Source organism: Bos javanicus, chromosome 13 (assembly GCF_032452875.1).
Source record: "Bos javanicus breed banteng chromosome 13, ARS-OSU_banteng_1.0, whole genome shotgun sequence".
In the NCBI taxonomy this organism is placed as follows: Eukaryota; Metazoa; Chordata; class Mammalia; order Artiodactyla; family Bovidae; genus Bos; species Bos javanicus.
The window spans coordinates 46504217-46517832 of record NC_083880.1 but is presented as its reverse complement, the minus strand read 5'-3'; the positions used below and the strand labels follow the sequence as shown (position 1 = coordinate 46517832).

Here is a 13616-nt window from a genome sequence, read left to right as displayed (position 1 = left end):
TGAAAAAGACCTGGTCTCCGAACAGACCTTGGGAGGTCCAGAAGCCTGAGCTACTGCAGGCATGGGATGGCTCCAAGGGGTCAGCGTGGGCATGGGCTACCGCTGAACTTAGGGTCAAGTCCATCACAGTTTCTGAGGCTCACTTAGGATTTGAACATGATGGCCCCATCTCTACCCCAGGTGACTTTATGTGGGCATCTCCTGAGTCAAGGACATTTAACAGAAGAAACAGAAGAGCCCGACACAGGGATACTTATTCTCGTGGTAAACCTTGGATTTAATGAACTGTATCCTCACCAATACTTGCCTGAGCGCCCACCCTGCAGGCTTACAACTGAGCCACAGCACTCCCACTGCAAGGACTTAAGAGATGATGGAACCCGTACTTCATTCTCACGACACACATGGATCAGACAAAATATTATTTTTTAAAAAGTTCCATTCTTGAAAATTATAATTTTAAAAAAGTCAAAAGAAAACCCAAACAGTGCCTAAATCTTTATTTTTCATAACCTACATTTTTTCAAATTAGACAGTTTTACACTGAATGACACAAAAGGAAACTTAAATTACCAATAGTTTACACATAAGCTTGATTCCAGTCTTAATGAAAAAAAGTAGAACAGAAACAGCCCTGGCGAGGCGTCCGTGCCCCTGCCCTCCTGCAAGCTGGCACCACAGCTGCTCCTTCAGGCCCATCGTCCGCTGCTCCTCAGACCTGGATGCAGACTCCAGCCACGCCTGCCCCGAGGCCAAAGCCCCAGTGCAGACTCCATGTGGCACCATGGTGGCCCTGACCACGTGGCAACATGACATATTTCTTGCCACACTAGCGACCGCCAGTGGTGGTTACAGGAGGGCCTGATGAGAAACAGCACGACACGGACTCTCAGAGAGCAATGACTGTGCGCAATTCATGTGAAACAGGGTGGGACTCTCCCCCCATCTCTCCAAACGACACTGCACAATTGTCCGAGGAGAACGCCGTCTGTGCCGCCGTCTCTGACTCTACCTGAGGAACTGCCCACAGAGAGATGCTACGTGGCAGGAAGCCAGACACCCCCGTGCTTTCTGTGAGTGGAAAATCTCAGGAACCTCAGAAAGGCGGGGTTGGGGGACATTACACGGCTATTTGGCATATCACCCTTGCTTAATTAAAAGGATGCGATAAAAATGACATCCAAGTGAAGTCTAGACTTGAGGCTGCGGGAGCGGAGGCCTCATGTGACAAATGGGTCACACCACTTGAGGGCCCGGCTGCCGTCACAGGGCCACACAGCGCAGATGGCCCTCCAGGGAGGGACCTACTGAAAACCAGTGTCTGGGCTCCACGGGGCTTGGACTTCGGGGCAACATGCTGCATCGCTCCCTCCTCTGGCAGCCACATCACGGGGTCCTGGGCCTCTCCAGCTCTTCCTATAGTATGCACTGGTTTCAGTGGAACAGGTCAATCATTTCAAACTCTCTTAGTCAGCAATCTCACAACTACAATGAAGTAAATTCCCTGCTCCTTTCAGGGGCCTCGGAAACACGAGCACCGTGTGGGTGTCCAGGCCTTTGAACAAAGACGCTGCTCTCCAGGAGACGGGCCTGCTTTCCTCCGCAGGCGTGTCATGCTTATTAGCCATTTGTGATTCTAAAGAGATTATTTTTCACTTTCACTTGCAGATCCTGCCAGTTTCCACTTTACAGATTATATTTTGAAAACCCTTTCACAATTAGCTGTGATTAGTACATACTTAACATACTTTTAAGAGCATGAAAACATTCGAAGGTTTTAATCAGACTTCCATCTCCCTTTCGCAGCAGCAAAGAGGCAGAAATCAGTTCAACACACCAGTACAAGAGAAAAAGAAAAAAAACTTCAACAAATTAAAATAATATTCAAACCACAACATTGAGTTTATCTACATCCAGGTCAATAGTAACATTTATAATATATCAATTTTTATCAGATTTTTCTCTTTAGGGTACCTTTTTAATATGTTCTGATTATTTACAACTGTACAAGCAAAGCACACACTCCCAAGTGCACATATTTAATACAGTATCGACTATTTGCATTTACAGGATTTTTCAACAATCTGAAAAAAGATCAATTGTGTAAGATCTTCCAGGTAAATTACAAACACGGCTGCTAGTCCTCCCTACAGTGCTCACCCAGTGACACCGTGACAGCAGACCCCACTCATGCCAACCCAGGCCCATCTCAGAACTCTTAAGCTGTCCTATACAAAAGTTAAGGCAAAGTCATTTTCAAGTTTAAATAAAATTCAAGTCTTTAAATATTGGATGGAAATAATCTCTTTAAAAAAAAAAAAAACCCTCAGTCTTATTAAATAACGTTTTGTGGAATAAACTGTATGGTTACATTTAGCAGGAAATACTTTAATGTCTGCTGCTTAGAATACGTAAAGAAAGAATTTAGGCATTTTAAAACAAAATAATTTATGTTAAACTTTATTATCAACTGCTAGCTTTAGTGCATGCGTGTTCTTGGAGAGCAGCACTTGGAGAAGGGATCACTGACCCTGTCTTGGAGGTAAGGAGAGCGGGCTGGGACCCTCCGCCACCAGAGGGCACCACAACCACATCCCCCACGATCCGCACGGGGGCCCGGGAGGATCTGGGGGCGGTGCCGGGAGGACCCGGAAGGCCCGGGGAGTTGGGGGCGGGTGGGGAGGGCCGACTGCGAGCCGGGCTCCACGCCCTCCCCACCCACTCCCCACCCACTTGCGGGAGCAAAACATCAGGGTACAATTTCGCGGTAACATGTCAGTGGGCTACAAAGTTTATATTTCATTTGAGTTCTATTCACAATGTGCTTTGAGTTTATCTTACATAACAGCCACTTGAGACTAGAGTGAGGAGCTGGTTACTTGCTGGCAGGACAAGAGGGCTCTCGGGGCTGTGCAGGTTTACTCTGCCCAGCGGACCAAAACCGGACTCTGCTTAGAAAATGCTAGAACCACCTGCTAGGCTTCCGAGTGAAGGGCAGCTCCCAGGCTGGCGAGCCCGCCCGCTCCCCCAGGCTGCGCTCACAGCATCACCTCAGTCCTCCTCCCTGGTCCTCAGCTTCACCCGGCAGCCTGGACATCTCAGAGATACGCACTTGCTAACCAGTTATTTTAAAAAATGAAGTAGCATAGTTCCGCTTAATTTAGAAAAACTCACTATATATATAGCTTGCATTCATAGCCACATGGAGGCTTAATAAAAAATATCAATTTGTTAGGATAAATGCATTTTCTATCCTGAAAAAAATCAGACTTATGCATCACCTCCAGTTAAGCACCAACCTAAAATAAGGTTTATATTAATTAAATCCTGAAAAATAGATTTTTTTCAAGAGGGGGGAAATCCGACTCATAGAAGAAAAATAACTTGCAGGCACCTTGTGGGCCTCGCCTACACTGCAAGCTCCTAGCCAGCGGCTCACTCACGTCCGAGCGGGATAGTGCCTAGTTGTGGCGACCTCAGCTCCTCGCAGCCCTCCCAGACTTCGGTGCTCACTGAGGGGGCCTGGGTGGGGGGCTCTGTTCTCTGTGCGGACGCCGCCCCAAGCCTGGGGGTGACGGCCGGCGGCCCAGCGGCCTCCTCTGGTCTTTGGGTGGTCCTGGGCTGGATTTGGGGGCGGGGGGCTCTCTCTCCGTGACCTTCCTCTCTTCCTTCCCAGAGCCGACCGGGTTTGGCTTCTGTTCTTTTGGGGGTTGCAACGGGGAAGACGGCGGCTCTCTACTTGTCCTCTGACAAATCTCTGCGTAGCTGGGTTTTCGCAATTCCTGGGAAACGGACAACTCTGGGATTAGTGTGATGACATATGAGAATCAGGTTCACAGAGGCAGAGGTACAAGTTTCCAGCTCTAACCACATTCAGAAGTATCTTAAATGAAGAGTTCCTACATTTCAACAACTGAGTTTCCCCTGGAGCACAACTTTCCCTCCAAGACACTCTACAAATACTTTGTAAAAATGGATAAAAGGCATGGAGAAGTAGAGTGCAGACTGAACTCCCAGCCTCTGGCCTGTGGGCACTTTCCAAGGCACAGACAAGCCCAAAGAGGCAGCAGACACCAGGCAGCTCCAAGAATGAGAGCAGCAGCTGCTTTTGCTGGCCACGCGGCCTCTGGGACTGGGGAAGAGGATGGCCGGCCCATATGGGGGACTGGAGGTGTGACAAAAGAAAAGTCAGAGGTAACAACTTAAAAAAGGGGAGGGGGTTTCCAGGTAAGTGGAAGCATGAAGCCTAAATGACAGAAGACGACATTTAAAGTCTGTCATCTCCATCAACCATTTGTAACTTAAAAATGAAAGGAAGAGGAGTAGGGTGGGAGACGGGGGGCCCGCTGATCCACGAGGCACAGGAGCTGAAAGCTGCAGCTCCTCAGATGATGAACAGCCACAGCGGTCAGCTGGAATTATCACCCAAGGCCCTGGTACCCTGTGCAGAGGGCCTGCTGCGCACGTGCGTGGCCACCCCTCTGGAAGCCCCTGGGCATCCCCCAACCCCTGCGGGCACATACCGAGGCAGCACCGTTCACCTGCACCGATTTACTTGCAGTGGTGCTCAGGGCCAGGGCAGGAGGCGGTCTGTCCACACTCGGGGTTTCCCTCTGCTTCTCCACCACCTTGGCGTCCCTGGAAAGATGCCACCGGGAACATGCGTGAGTGGACATGAGTGGGCAGCCCCGCAGAGGGCACTGGGCGCGGGGCCCCGGGCATGGCTGGACTTACTCAGGCGGGCGGGCAGGGGAGGGGGTGCGCTCGCAGGCTGCGGACACGGCACAGGGCGCCAAGGGCTCTCGCGGGTGCACCGCAGGAAGAGTGTTCGTGCTGGCATCTGCGTTCAGGCTCTGAAACCATGAAGAACAGTTCATCACCGCACAGAGGCACGTCCAGCAGGTCTCCATCAATGATCTTAAACACACAGCGATGGTGTCCGCCGTCTTCGGGAGCAGGCGTGGGCCGACCCCGGGCAGAGTGGACACTGCAGCCGCCCCTCCTCTGGGCAGACCCCGCCTGTCTCTAGCCTTCCTCTGTGTGCAAGCACAGCGGCTGGCACACCCACCATCCCAAAGGGACCGGACCGCACTCATCTGAGCTGCCGGCACCTGAACTCTCACATCTACAGCGCAGAGTCCCCAGCAGAGTCCAGCATGGCTCAGCCTTGCAGGGACATCAGTGCATGGCTCCACACTGACTGAACCTGAGTGCCTCGAGGGGTGAGGGCGGCAGTTCCCACCTGAATTCACCAGCAGCCCCTGAAAGCTGATGTGAACTTTCCTGACTCAACGGGAAGCAAAGAGACTTAGTCCGTTTAAGGCAGATACCTGGCGATAGGCAATGACCACTCAAACACACAGCCATTTTGTTAATTAAAAAAGGCGACAGAGAAAATAAAGAGCCAGAAGGGAGCCTGATTACCAACAGGCCTTTTCTCAAAATCTCACTCTTCAAAGCAGATAGAAAGTTCAGAAATGAGAACTCTGAAGGGAACAGCACTGCCCTCCCCACCCAGGAGACCAGGGTTCAATCTCTGGGTCAGGTAGATACCTCCTCCTGGAGGAGCGAATGGCTACCTAGGCACAGGGGAGGTGGTGATGGCAACCCGGGGGCCATAAGAACAATCATCTCTCACGATCTTGTACTCAAGGGTGGCGGAAACACGGGCGTAGAAATGCCTCCTTTGTGTAAAAGCTCCCTCACGCCCAGGGCATGTGCGGTGCTACTGTGCTGTCAGAACCTGTCCAATCTGAGGCCTCCCAGGGCCCTACACGCCACCAAGGTCTTCTGCTGAGAAGCAGTGACACGGGCCCTTCCAGCTGGAATCAGGCTCAGACTTCTTAAAAGCAGCATTTCTTTTCTCAAGATAAATTTCACACAAACTTGAAATGTTAAAAAAAAAAAAAAAGTAGTAAAAAGAATTTTTTAAAAGCTATTTTTGAAACAGGGTAGAAGCCTGCTTGTCCTGCTCCTCTGCCCACCTCGAGGGGAATGGGGTCCATGTGAAGCTACGACTGGTCGCACCAACTCTGCCATCACTCCATGGGGCACTGACACCTCAGACATCACTATCTGGAGTTTAAGGTATACAGTAACGCACAGGGCACATCAAGTTTAGTAAGTGCTTCTCTAAAATAAAACGCGGAACCCTCTCAGTCTCGAAGGCTAAAAACAGGAGCAGTAACCACACACCAGTATGAGACAACTAAAGATCTGGCTAAAGGGTACCACGACCCTGCCTGGCACCGAGGGGCTCTGCAGGGCTCCCCAGCTGCAGATGCTGTGGATGGAGTCTGCCAGGCAATGCCTTCCCCAACCCAGAGTGAGGGATTCTGACTCAGATCGGGGGCAGTAGGTGGGGTGATGGCAGGGGGAAAGGGCATGGGGGTGATGGTGGTGAGAGCCAGGTCGAGAGCTCAGTGGGGTGGCTGGGCGAGGCGTTCCGGCCCCCCGCCCTGGTCCTGGCAGCAGCTCGGTCCCTCTGCTGTTGCTGGCAGCAGAGCCACAGGGAGCGCCTGGCGCCCATAGTGCTCGTCATTCCCAGGATGGAGTCACTGCTAAGGAGTGACACCTAGGAGCGTGGAAGCCCACAGAGGTCACCGACTGCACCCCTGTATTACAGTACAGTTGCTCAAGCTTCTAGTTATTCATGTAGATTATTCAAAACATGTTATTTCTGGCATGATTCAGACTTTTCTTTTTTACTCTGCTGATCTGGAAAATGCAAGCAGGTCCTACAAAACAAGAATAATGACGCAACCTGCATTTCTATAGCCCAGCAGCGCAGGCCTTCTCTCTGACCCTGCTGCTCAAAACCTGGGAGGCCACTGCGTCACTTGCCCTCCATAAGCCTCTTCCACACGTGGACACAGCACGCCTGTGAAGAGCAAGAGCAAGCATCAGGCTCGGAAGCTCGGACATCTTACCCTTTCTTTGGATGTTCCTGTGAGCAAGCCTGACAGCCTGTTCTCAAATAAGTCCTCTGTCTTCAAATGCCCTGCTGCCCCAGGCAGTGGGGGGAAGCTGGACAGGCCTAATTCGAAGCTGGGGGACGGCGGTCTGGGCGGCGTTGGAGACTGAGTCTGACTCCTCTGAAAGAGAAGAACACGGTGCAGTTGCCCAGGGTGGCTGGGCAAGAGGGGCTCAGAAACACCTCCCTGGTCTCTGAGGTCCTCAACCCTGCCAACGTGGTCACCTGTCAAAGGTCACCTGGTTAGGCAGCTTCACCCATGAAAGTGGAGCTGAAAAGGCAGAAGGAACCGCAGCGCTCTGCCAGCCACGCTCAAACATGCGGTAAGAGCTAGGTGTGTGTGACACCCAGATCTCCAGGCAGCTGACACAGACCAGTGGGACACAGCAAAGTCCCGAGAACCTGCATCTTGACATTAACCTTATTCACCTCCACACAAGTTCTGTGTTACCACAGCAGAGTCTATAATCTAAGAAATAGAGGATAAAGAAGAAAACAAAAGTCACGCTCTCAACTCTGTACAACTTATGTTAGAAATTTCACAAGGATTTCCATTAAAAAAAAGTTTAATAGAAAAGGGAAGGGGGGGTTTTAGTTACCTGAAAATTAACTTATTGAAACTCCTAATATTTTTAATCAGCATGTAAAAGCATGATATTTAACAAGAGATTCTATCACACTCCATGACTTCAAAAATGTAAACTCAGCATAATACTCAAGTAAAACTTAAGTCCAAGACCTCAGGAGAAAGGCAGTGATGTATTTTTTTACTGGAACGCTCCTAGTCAGCCTACCAGGAACCGTTCTGAGCACCCAGCTCCTGAGCTGAGAGAGACGAGGCGGAAAAGGGACGTGAGCTTTACACTGGGGAGAACACAGGTATTTTTAGCTGAATGGTGGGCTACTTGGATGGGAAGCCATGCCCTCCTGGGGCTTACTTCACAGGAAAGGCCACAATTTCCCAGAAACTTAACACCAACAGGCATCTCTTCAGAAGTAAAATCTAGAGAAACTGTGGTAGAGCTCAGGAGCCCAGGTCAAGGATGAAATCAAGCTGACCACTGCTCGAGTATGCTCTGGGCCTCTGGCCGTCTCCTCTGCAGCCTGTGACCACTGCCCGAGTATGCTCTGGGCCTCTGGCCGTCTTCTCTGTGGCACTGGTGCCTACAAGCCGCCAACCGTGCTTACACGCGTGCCCTCCTCTGAACCAGGCTGCACTGTGCCCTGCAGCCCAGCACACGCTGGGTCATGCTCACCTCAAACCAATTTTCAGAGGCTTCACTTTAAAGCTCTGCACGTTTCTGAGGTGAACCCAGCTTTTCGGAAGACGAGCATTTCTAGGAAGGAAGACCTGGCTTTTAGGACCAAAGAGGCAGTGTTTGAACATTTTTAGAGTCTGAATGGCTTTACGTGAGGCCTGAGTGCCATCCCTGGTCCCAGGGAGTGTGGCCTGGCCTCCAGTTCATGTCTGCCACCTGCCTCTAAGCTGCTCAGGTGCTCAGAACACCTACTGCAGCGACGGGCTCACTGTTGAATACACACACCCACACCACGTGAGTGGGCATCTGAGTGGTTCTGGGCATGAACACACAGATTAGGAACACAACACAGAACGAGACCAGCATGGTGATGGGATACATTTCCCCCTGGAGATGATGCAGTGAGCAGGGGGATGACGCCTGTGGGGTGACCAGGATCTCAAGAGACAGATGCCCGTTCTGTTGGTCTTAATGTACAGGAATTCATGCATTCCAACTGGAATCAACCGAACAAATTGCCTTACCAAAGGAGTCACCAAAAACTAGACTGAATTGACAAATATGGTAAAATCAGGATGTTCACTTATTACCAACGTGCACTTTCTAAACTCTAGGCAAATAAAAGCTATGTCCTGTAAGGGGAGCACATAACTCGATGGCTTGGGGTCCAGATTGAGAACTGCCTCAGGGTCTTCTCCAGCTTCCAGGTGAGGAGCTCTGCATACAGAGCCCACGTCCACAGGCACAGCGCCCACAATGGCAGGTGCTTGCCCCCATCGGAGTGCTGCAGAGCCACCCAGAGAGAGAGCTGCTCAGTCACCAAGCGACATAGTCACCACTGTACGCTCATCATTGACTGATTTTGGGTTTGTCCTGACTGTAAGCTACAGAAGGCACTGTGTAGAATGCTTTCCACACAGCGGGTACAGAGAAAAATATTTTGAATGAAAAACACTGATGAGCTAATTCCTACATGGGAGAAGTTCATTCTGCTTGTCCAAACTCATGGTCCCGATAATTTCAAAGTGCACCACTACCTGGTTACCCACACAGAAAGCACCCATCTGGATGCCTGTGGATAGACCACACATGTGCAAGCCGCCCCTGGGTGCACCTGTGTGCTGCACAGGGCACAGGGAAGTCAGGGGTTTCTCAGGAAACCAGCCATCACCTCCTCTTCAGAACATGGAAAGGGGCCATTATCACCCAGCCGACACCACATGGCGAGAAAACCGCAGGACCATGTCTAAAAGTTCCTTCTCACACCTTCGTCAAACCTCATGCTTGTTCAGTGTAAGTGGGATTGAAACGTCAGGCAAAAGCGGCAGGGCTCTGAGGTACTCACTGTGAACTTCTCCTCCCGCTTCTTCCGATAACCAAAGGAGCTCTTCCTAGAGAAGAGGAAAGCAGCAGACTGTGACCTTTTCCACTGGAAACAGATTTCACTGAGTACACAGCGTGTGCACATTTCAGTCTTCACAACTTTGTAATCTACTATAGATGACTTTAGATTCTAAAATCCCAATCTTATAAGAAAAACAAAAATTTTATAATAAAGAAGTAAAACTGAGGTCTAGATAGGGATATAAAAGAAAACACTGATTTAAATAATTTTCCCATTTAGAATTTCTGTTATATGAATAGTCGAACTTCCATTCAGCTGGAGTGGCAAGGTGTATAAAATCCAACACAGAGCTATAAAGGTGAATTGCGAAAAAAAAAAAAAAAAACCACCAGCAACGACGATCCATTGGATTGATCATCCAAGGGCACAGCGCCCAGACAGCCTGGTCCACTCCCAAGCCCCCAGCCCTCACTCCACTGAACCACACAGGGCTTCCTCTCCCGTCTGCCAGCCTTTCACTCCATGGTTCCCAAGGCATGTTTCCAAGGTTCAAGGTCTAAACCACTGGCTTCAGTGCCCTTCCCCAAACTTGGCTCAAGCCCAGCAACAACCCCACCTTCTGAATGGATGTCATGCAGGCCTGAGGGCACCAAGACACTTCACTGCCCTGATGGCTTCCACGGTCTGAAAATCCATACAGCTGCCCAGCCAGGGCCAGCACGTTAATGACCAGGACCCAGGGTCTGGCCCACCCTTGGTTCCCACGGAACAGTGTCCTGTCACCATAAATATGGGACCAGTTAAGTCTCTGCTCTAAAAGTAACCAACCCTGTGAGTGACTATACAAGACCTTGGATAGTTATAGCCTTCCCTTTGATTTTCTGTGAGGGACATTTAAATTCATGGAATTTGACACTACTAATAGTTTTATGTAGTGCCCACAGTACCCGTCCAACAGAAATCATGAGCACTCACCTCCCTCTGCCTAAGCCCGGGGAGGACTCGAAGCTGCTCTGCTCCACGCGCCCGGGCCCCACGTCTCTCTTGGCAAAGGCCGGAGGGTTCTGGAGCCGAGCTCGCGGCTGAGCTGTCTGCCTCACTTGTGGGCTGCGCACACCGTTCATCAAGCGGTCAGCAGTGAAGTTAAATATGGAAGGACTTTCCAGCAGCCCAGGCCCCCTCTCTGCACTGGGGATGGCATGGCGCAGGTGAGACTTACTAGGATTCCTGCAGACATAACGTTTGTGCACACTGAGTTCCCAAACGATCACGGTTTTAGGAAACAGGTGTGCCAACACAGAAATGGCTGAGCAAAAGTCTGTTCTCTACTTAGGGAAAATATTAGCAATGATACTTTAAACAGTCAGCTCCTGACACGTCTGGTAAAGCAAACCTAAATACAGCATCAGTGTTCTGTGTGGCTGCAGCTACATCCGAATGAAAAGCAGACGTGCACCAAGGCAGTGCACCCGTCCCCACGGGGCACGGGGGCACACACAGCAGGGAGCTCCGTGCTTGAGTCTTTCACCCCAGTGGGCGGGACTGCTCGTCACACCCACCGTCAGTGAGCAGGGCATAGCCTCTCCACTGAGTGTGACCACTGAGTGTGATCACACGTACCTGCTAGCCTTTGGCAGTGCACAGTGTGGCAGCGACCTCCTGTTACAACCCTGCAAAGACTGCAACCTTCCCCTCTCACAGACTTGCCTGCTCCTCGGAGGGTACTGTCTGAGTGAAGCCAGAGGAGATGCGGCAGGTTTGAAGGTTGGAGACGTGAACCCATTTATAAATCCAGTATTTGGAAATGGCGTTACCTAGAAAACAGACTTCAGGTTGGTTATGTTCACATCACACTTGGAGCACTCACTGCAGAGAAGAGCCCTGGGCAGGATGACTGCCAATGGCCAAGGTGTCCTGAGAGCCCACAGCAACCCCTAGGAATCTGCCTCACACACAAAGAAGGGAGCACCTGCCCAGAAGCCCACCCCCTGGCCCCCACCTCCCTCGTTGAGCACAGGAAGAGCATGGGACCCACTCGCTCGTTTCCAGAGTCCCAGTGCCCAGGCCAACACCCCTACTGTGCCAAAACCAAACCAGCAACTCTCTGTTCCTGGTGACTTCAATAAAATCCATCAGAGTCCTCAATCCTAGAGACAGTCAGGGATCTGTGTCATAATCATGACCTCTGAGAGGCTCTTTTAACCTCACCTGCATGTAAGTCTTGGACTGAGTACCATGGTATTTTCAGATTATTCATAATTATGCCCCAACTCACAATTCATGGTAATATACTACATATAAATATACTAACATATTATGTCAGAAAAAAATTAAACAGGGTCACAGTGCCCTTAAAAGACACAATACTAAATATAATCTTAAAATGTAAAATAGCTTAAGTGCAGAATTTTAAATATCAGCCCATTGTTTTAAAAAATCTGTCTCAAAAATAAGATAAAACTTAGTGTTGAAATGGTTCTTTTTAAAAAATGATGAAGAGGGATCACTCCAGTTTTCTGGATTCTGAAGTGGTTTCAAACACTTTCTGTATAAAAAACGTTCCTTGATTGATCCAAGGCATTTAACCCCCAAGTGCCACCCAGTTCCCGCCTACATTAAATTGAAAGGAAGAGTCAAAAAGCTGGCGATTCCTCTTAACTAGAGCTAACCGAAAGCTATAATAATAGGATGACTAGAAACAGTTCAAGACCGAAATAAAACCATTCAAAAAGAAAATGAAACCAACAAAAGGGAAATTCTGAGGGAGAAGGATGCAGTGAAAGCTGTGTTAGCACCTCTGAAGTTCTTCTGTGGAACCATTGTGTACTTAGAAACATACCCATCACACCAGAACTAGATTCTGAAGACTGTAAATCATGGAAGAACACTTGAGATCAATCACTTCGTATGTGCAGTTTTACACATAAAACTATGGAATTTAAGTAACTGTGCTCAAGAGTTTCAATAAAAATAAACTGGTTGCTAAGGCAGTTGGTAACACAACTTGTTGAGAACTAACTGGCCCCATCTCACCACTCCTGCTCACAATGACATAACCTGTTTTAGAGCAGTTGCTGGGCCTCACATGGCCCAGCCAGACCAAAGGGACCAGCCACTTGTCCAGACGACTGATGCAGAGGTGAAGGACAAACACAACTAGAGCCCAGAGACAAAAGCACACAGTAGGCCTCCTCTGGAGCAACCATTCGCCTGAGAGTGATGGACACTGCCACAGTCCTAGTTTGCAAAAAACCAAGCATTGGCAAAGTGCAGTGAAGCCTGCCATCTGTCCTCCACTGTCCGGGACTGTCACAAGCTTAGGAAACCCCACTCTCCCCTTCAAACCACGTCCCACTGCACCCGTTCTGTGCTCAGAAGGGCCCAGCTATCCCACAGCTCATGACCACATGTCATGCTGTTCTCAGGGCTACACAGCTAGGAGAGGAAACACACGACAGGAGGGAGGCAAACGGGCAAAGGATGGGGATTACATCATCTGAGATTTCTTCAAGTTTTTGCAGCTATTTATCTCCCAGTGACTGAAAACCCCCCACGGAGCGTCAAGGCCCATCTGACCGCACCACCTGAACTGGCATCCCCCTAGAGGAGGTCTCTACCGCCAGCCATCTGAACTGGCATACCCCTTAGAGGAAAGTCTCTATCACCCACCATCTGAACTGGCATCCTTTTAGAAGAGGGCATCTACTGCCCAGCACGCCAAGGGTCTGCGACAGGAGCTCCAGTAAGGCCAACTCACCAAGGGCGGGTCAAGATAGCTGTGTGTCGCTGACCACGTCTGGGGGGCTATCAGGCTGTAGAGAGGGAACTGCTGCTGGGGACTATAGACTGGAGGTAAGTAAAACGACGCCGTGTAGCGCTGCTGTGTGTAGAGGCTCATGTCCAGAGGCCTAAAGCCATTCTTTGGCAAAAACGTGTTTATAGCTATTGCCTTCGCCTTTATCCGTGCCTATGTGAAAACACAGAAGTTTCTGTTATTAATAGAATACTTAAGGACACTGATCTGCAGGTAAAGCATAAC

At 50.0% G+C, this 13616-nt stretch overlaps 1 protein-coding gene across 6 annotated transcripts in view; it reads right to left on the bottom strand.

Annotated features, from left to right (window-relative positions):
• Nucleotides 1-483: 483 nt before the first annotated feature.
• Nucleotides 484-13616, bottom strand: part of LARP4B (La ribonucleoprotein 4B) — a 91202-nt gene continuing 78069 nt past the window's right edge. For 5 of the 6 annotated variants that reach the window (XM_061436548.1, XM_061436549.1, XM_061436544.1 and 2 more), the window contains 8 exons: nt 13335-13544; nt 11285-11391; nt 10553-10804; nt 9578-9623; nt 6930-7094; nt 4735-4853; nt 4524-4638; nt 484-3782 (listed from right to left, as the gene is read on the bottom strand). In XM_061436548.1, the coding sequence (XP_061292532.1) occupies nt 3510-3782; nt 4524-4638; nt 4735-4853; nt 6930-7094; nt 9578-9623; nt 10553-10804; nt 11285-11391; nt 13335-13544 (1287 nt within the window). In that variant the 3' untranslated portion in view covers nt 484-3509. The remainder of the gene's footprint in view (nt 3783-4523; nt 4639-4734; nt 4854-6929; nt 7095-9577; nt 9624-10552; nt 10805-11284; nt 11392-13334; nt 13545-13616) is intronic. The other variant, XM_061436545.1, reaches the window with a different exon arrangement.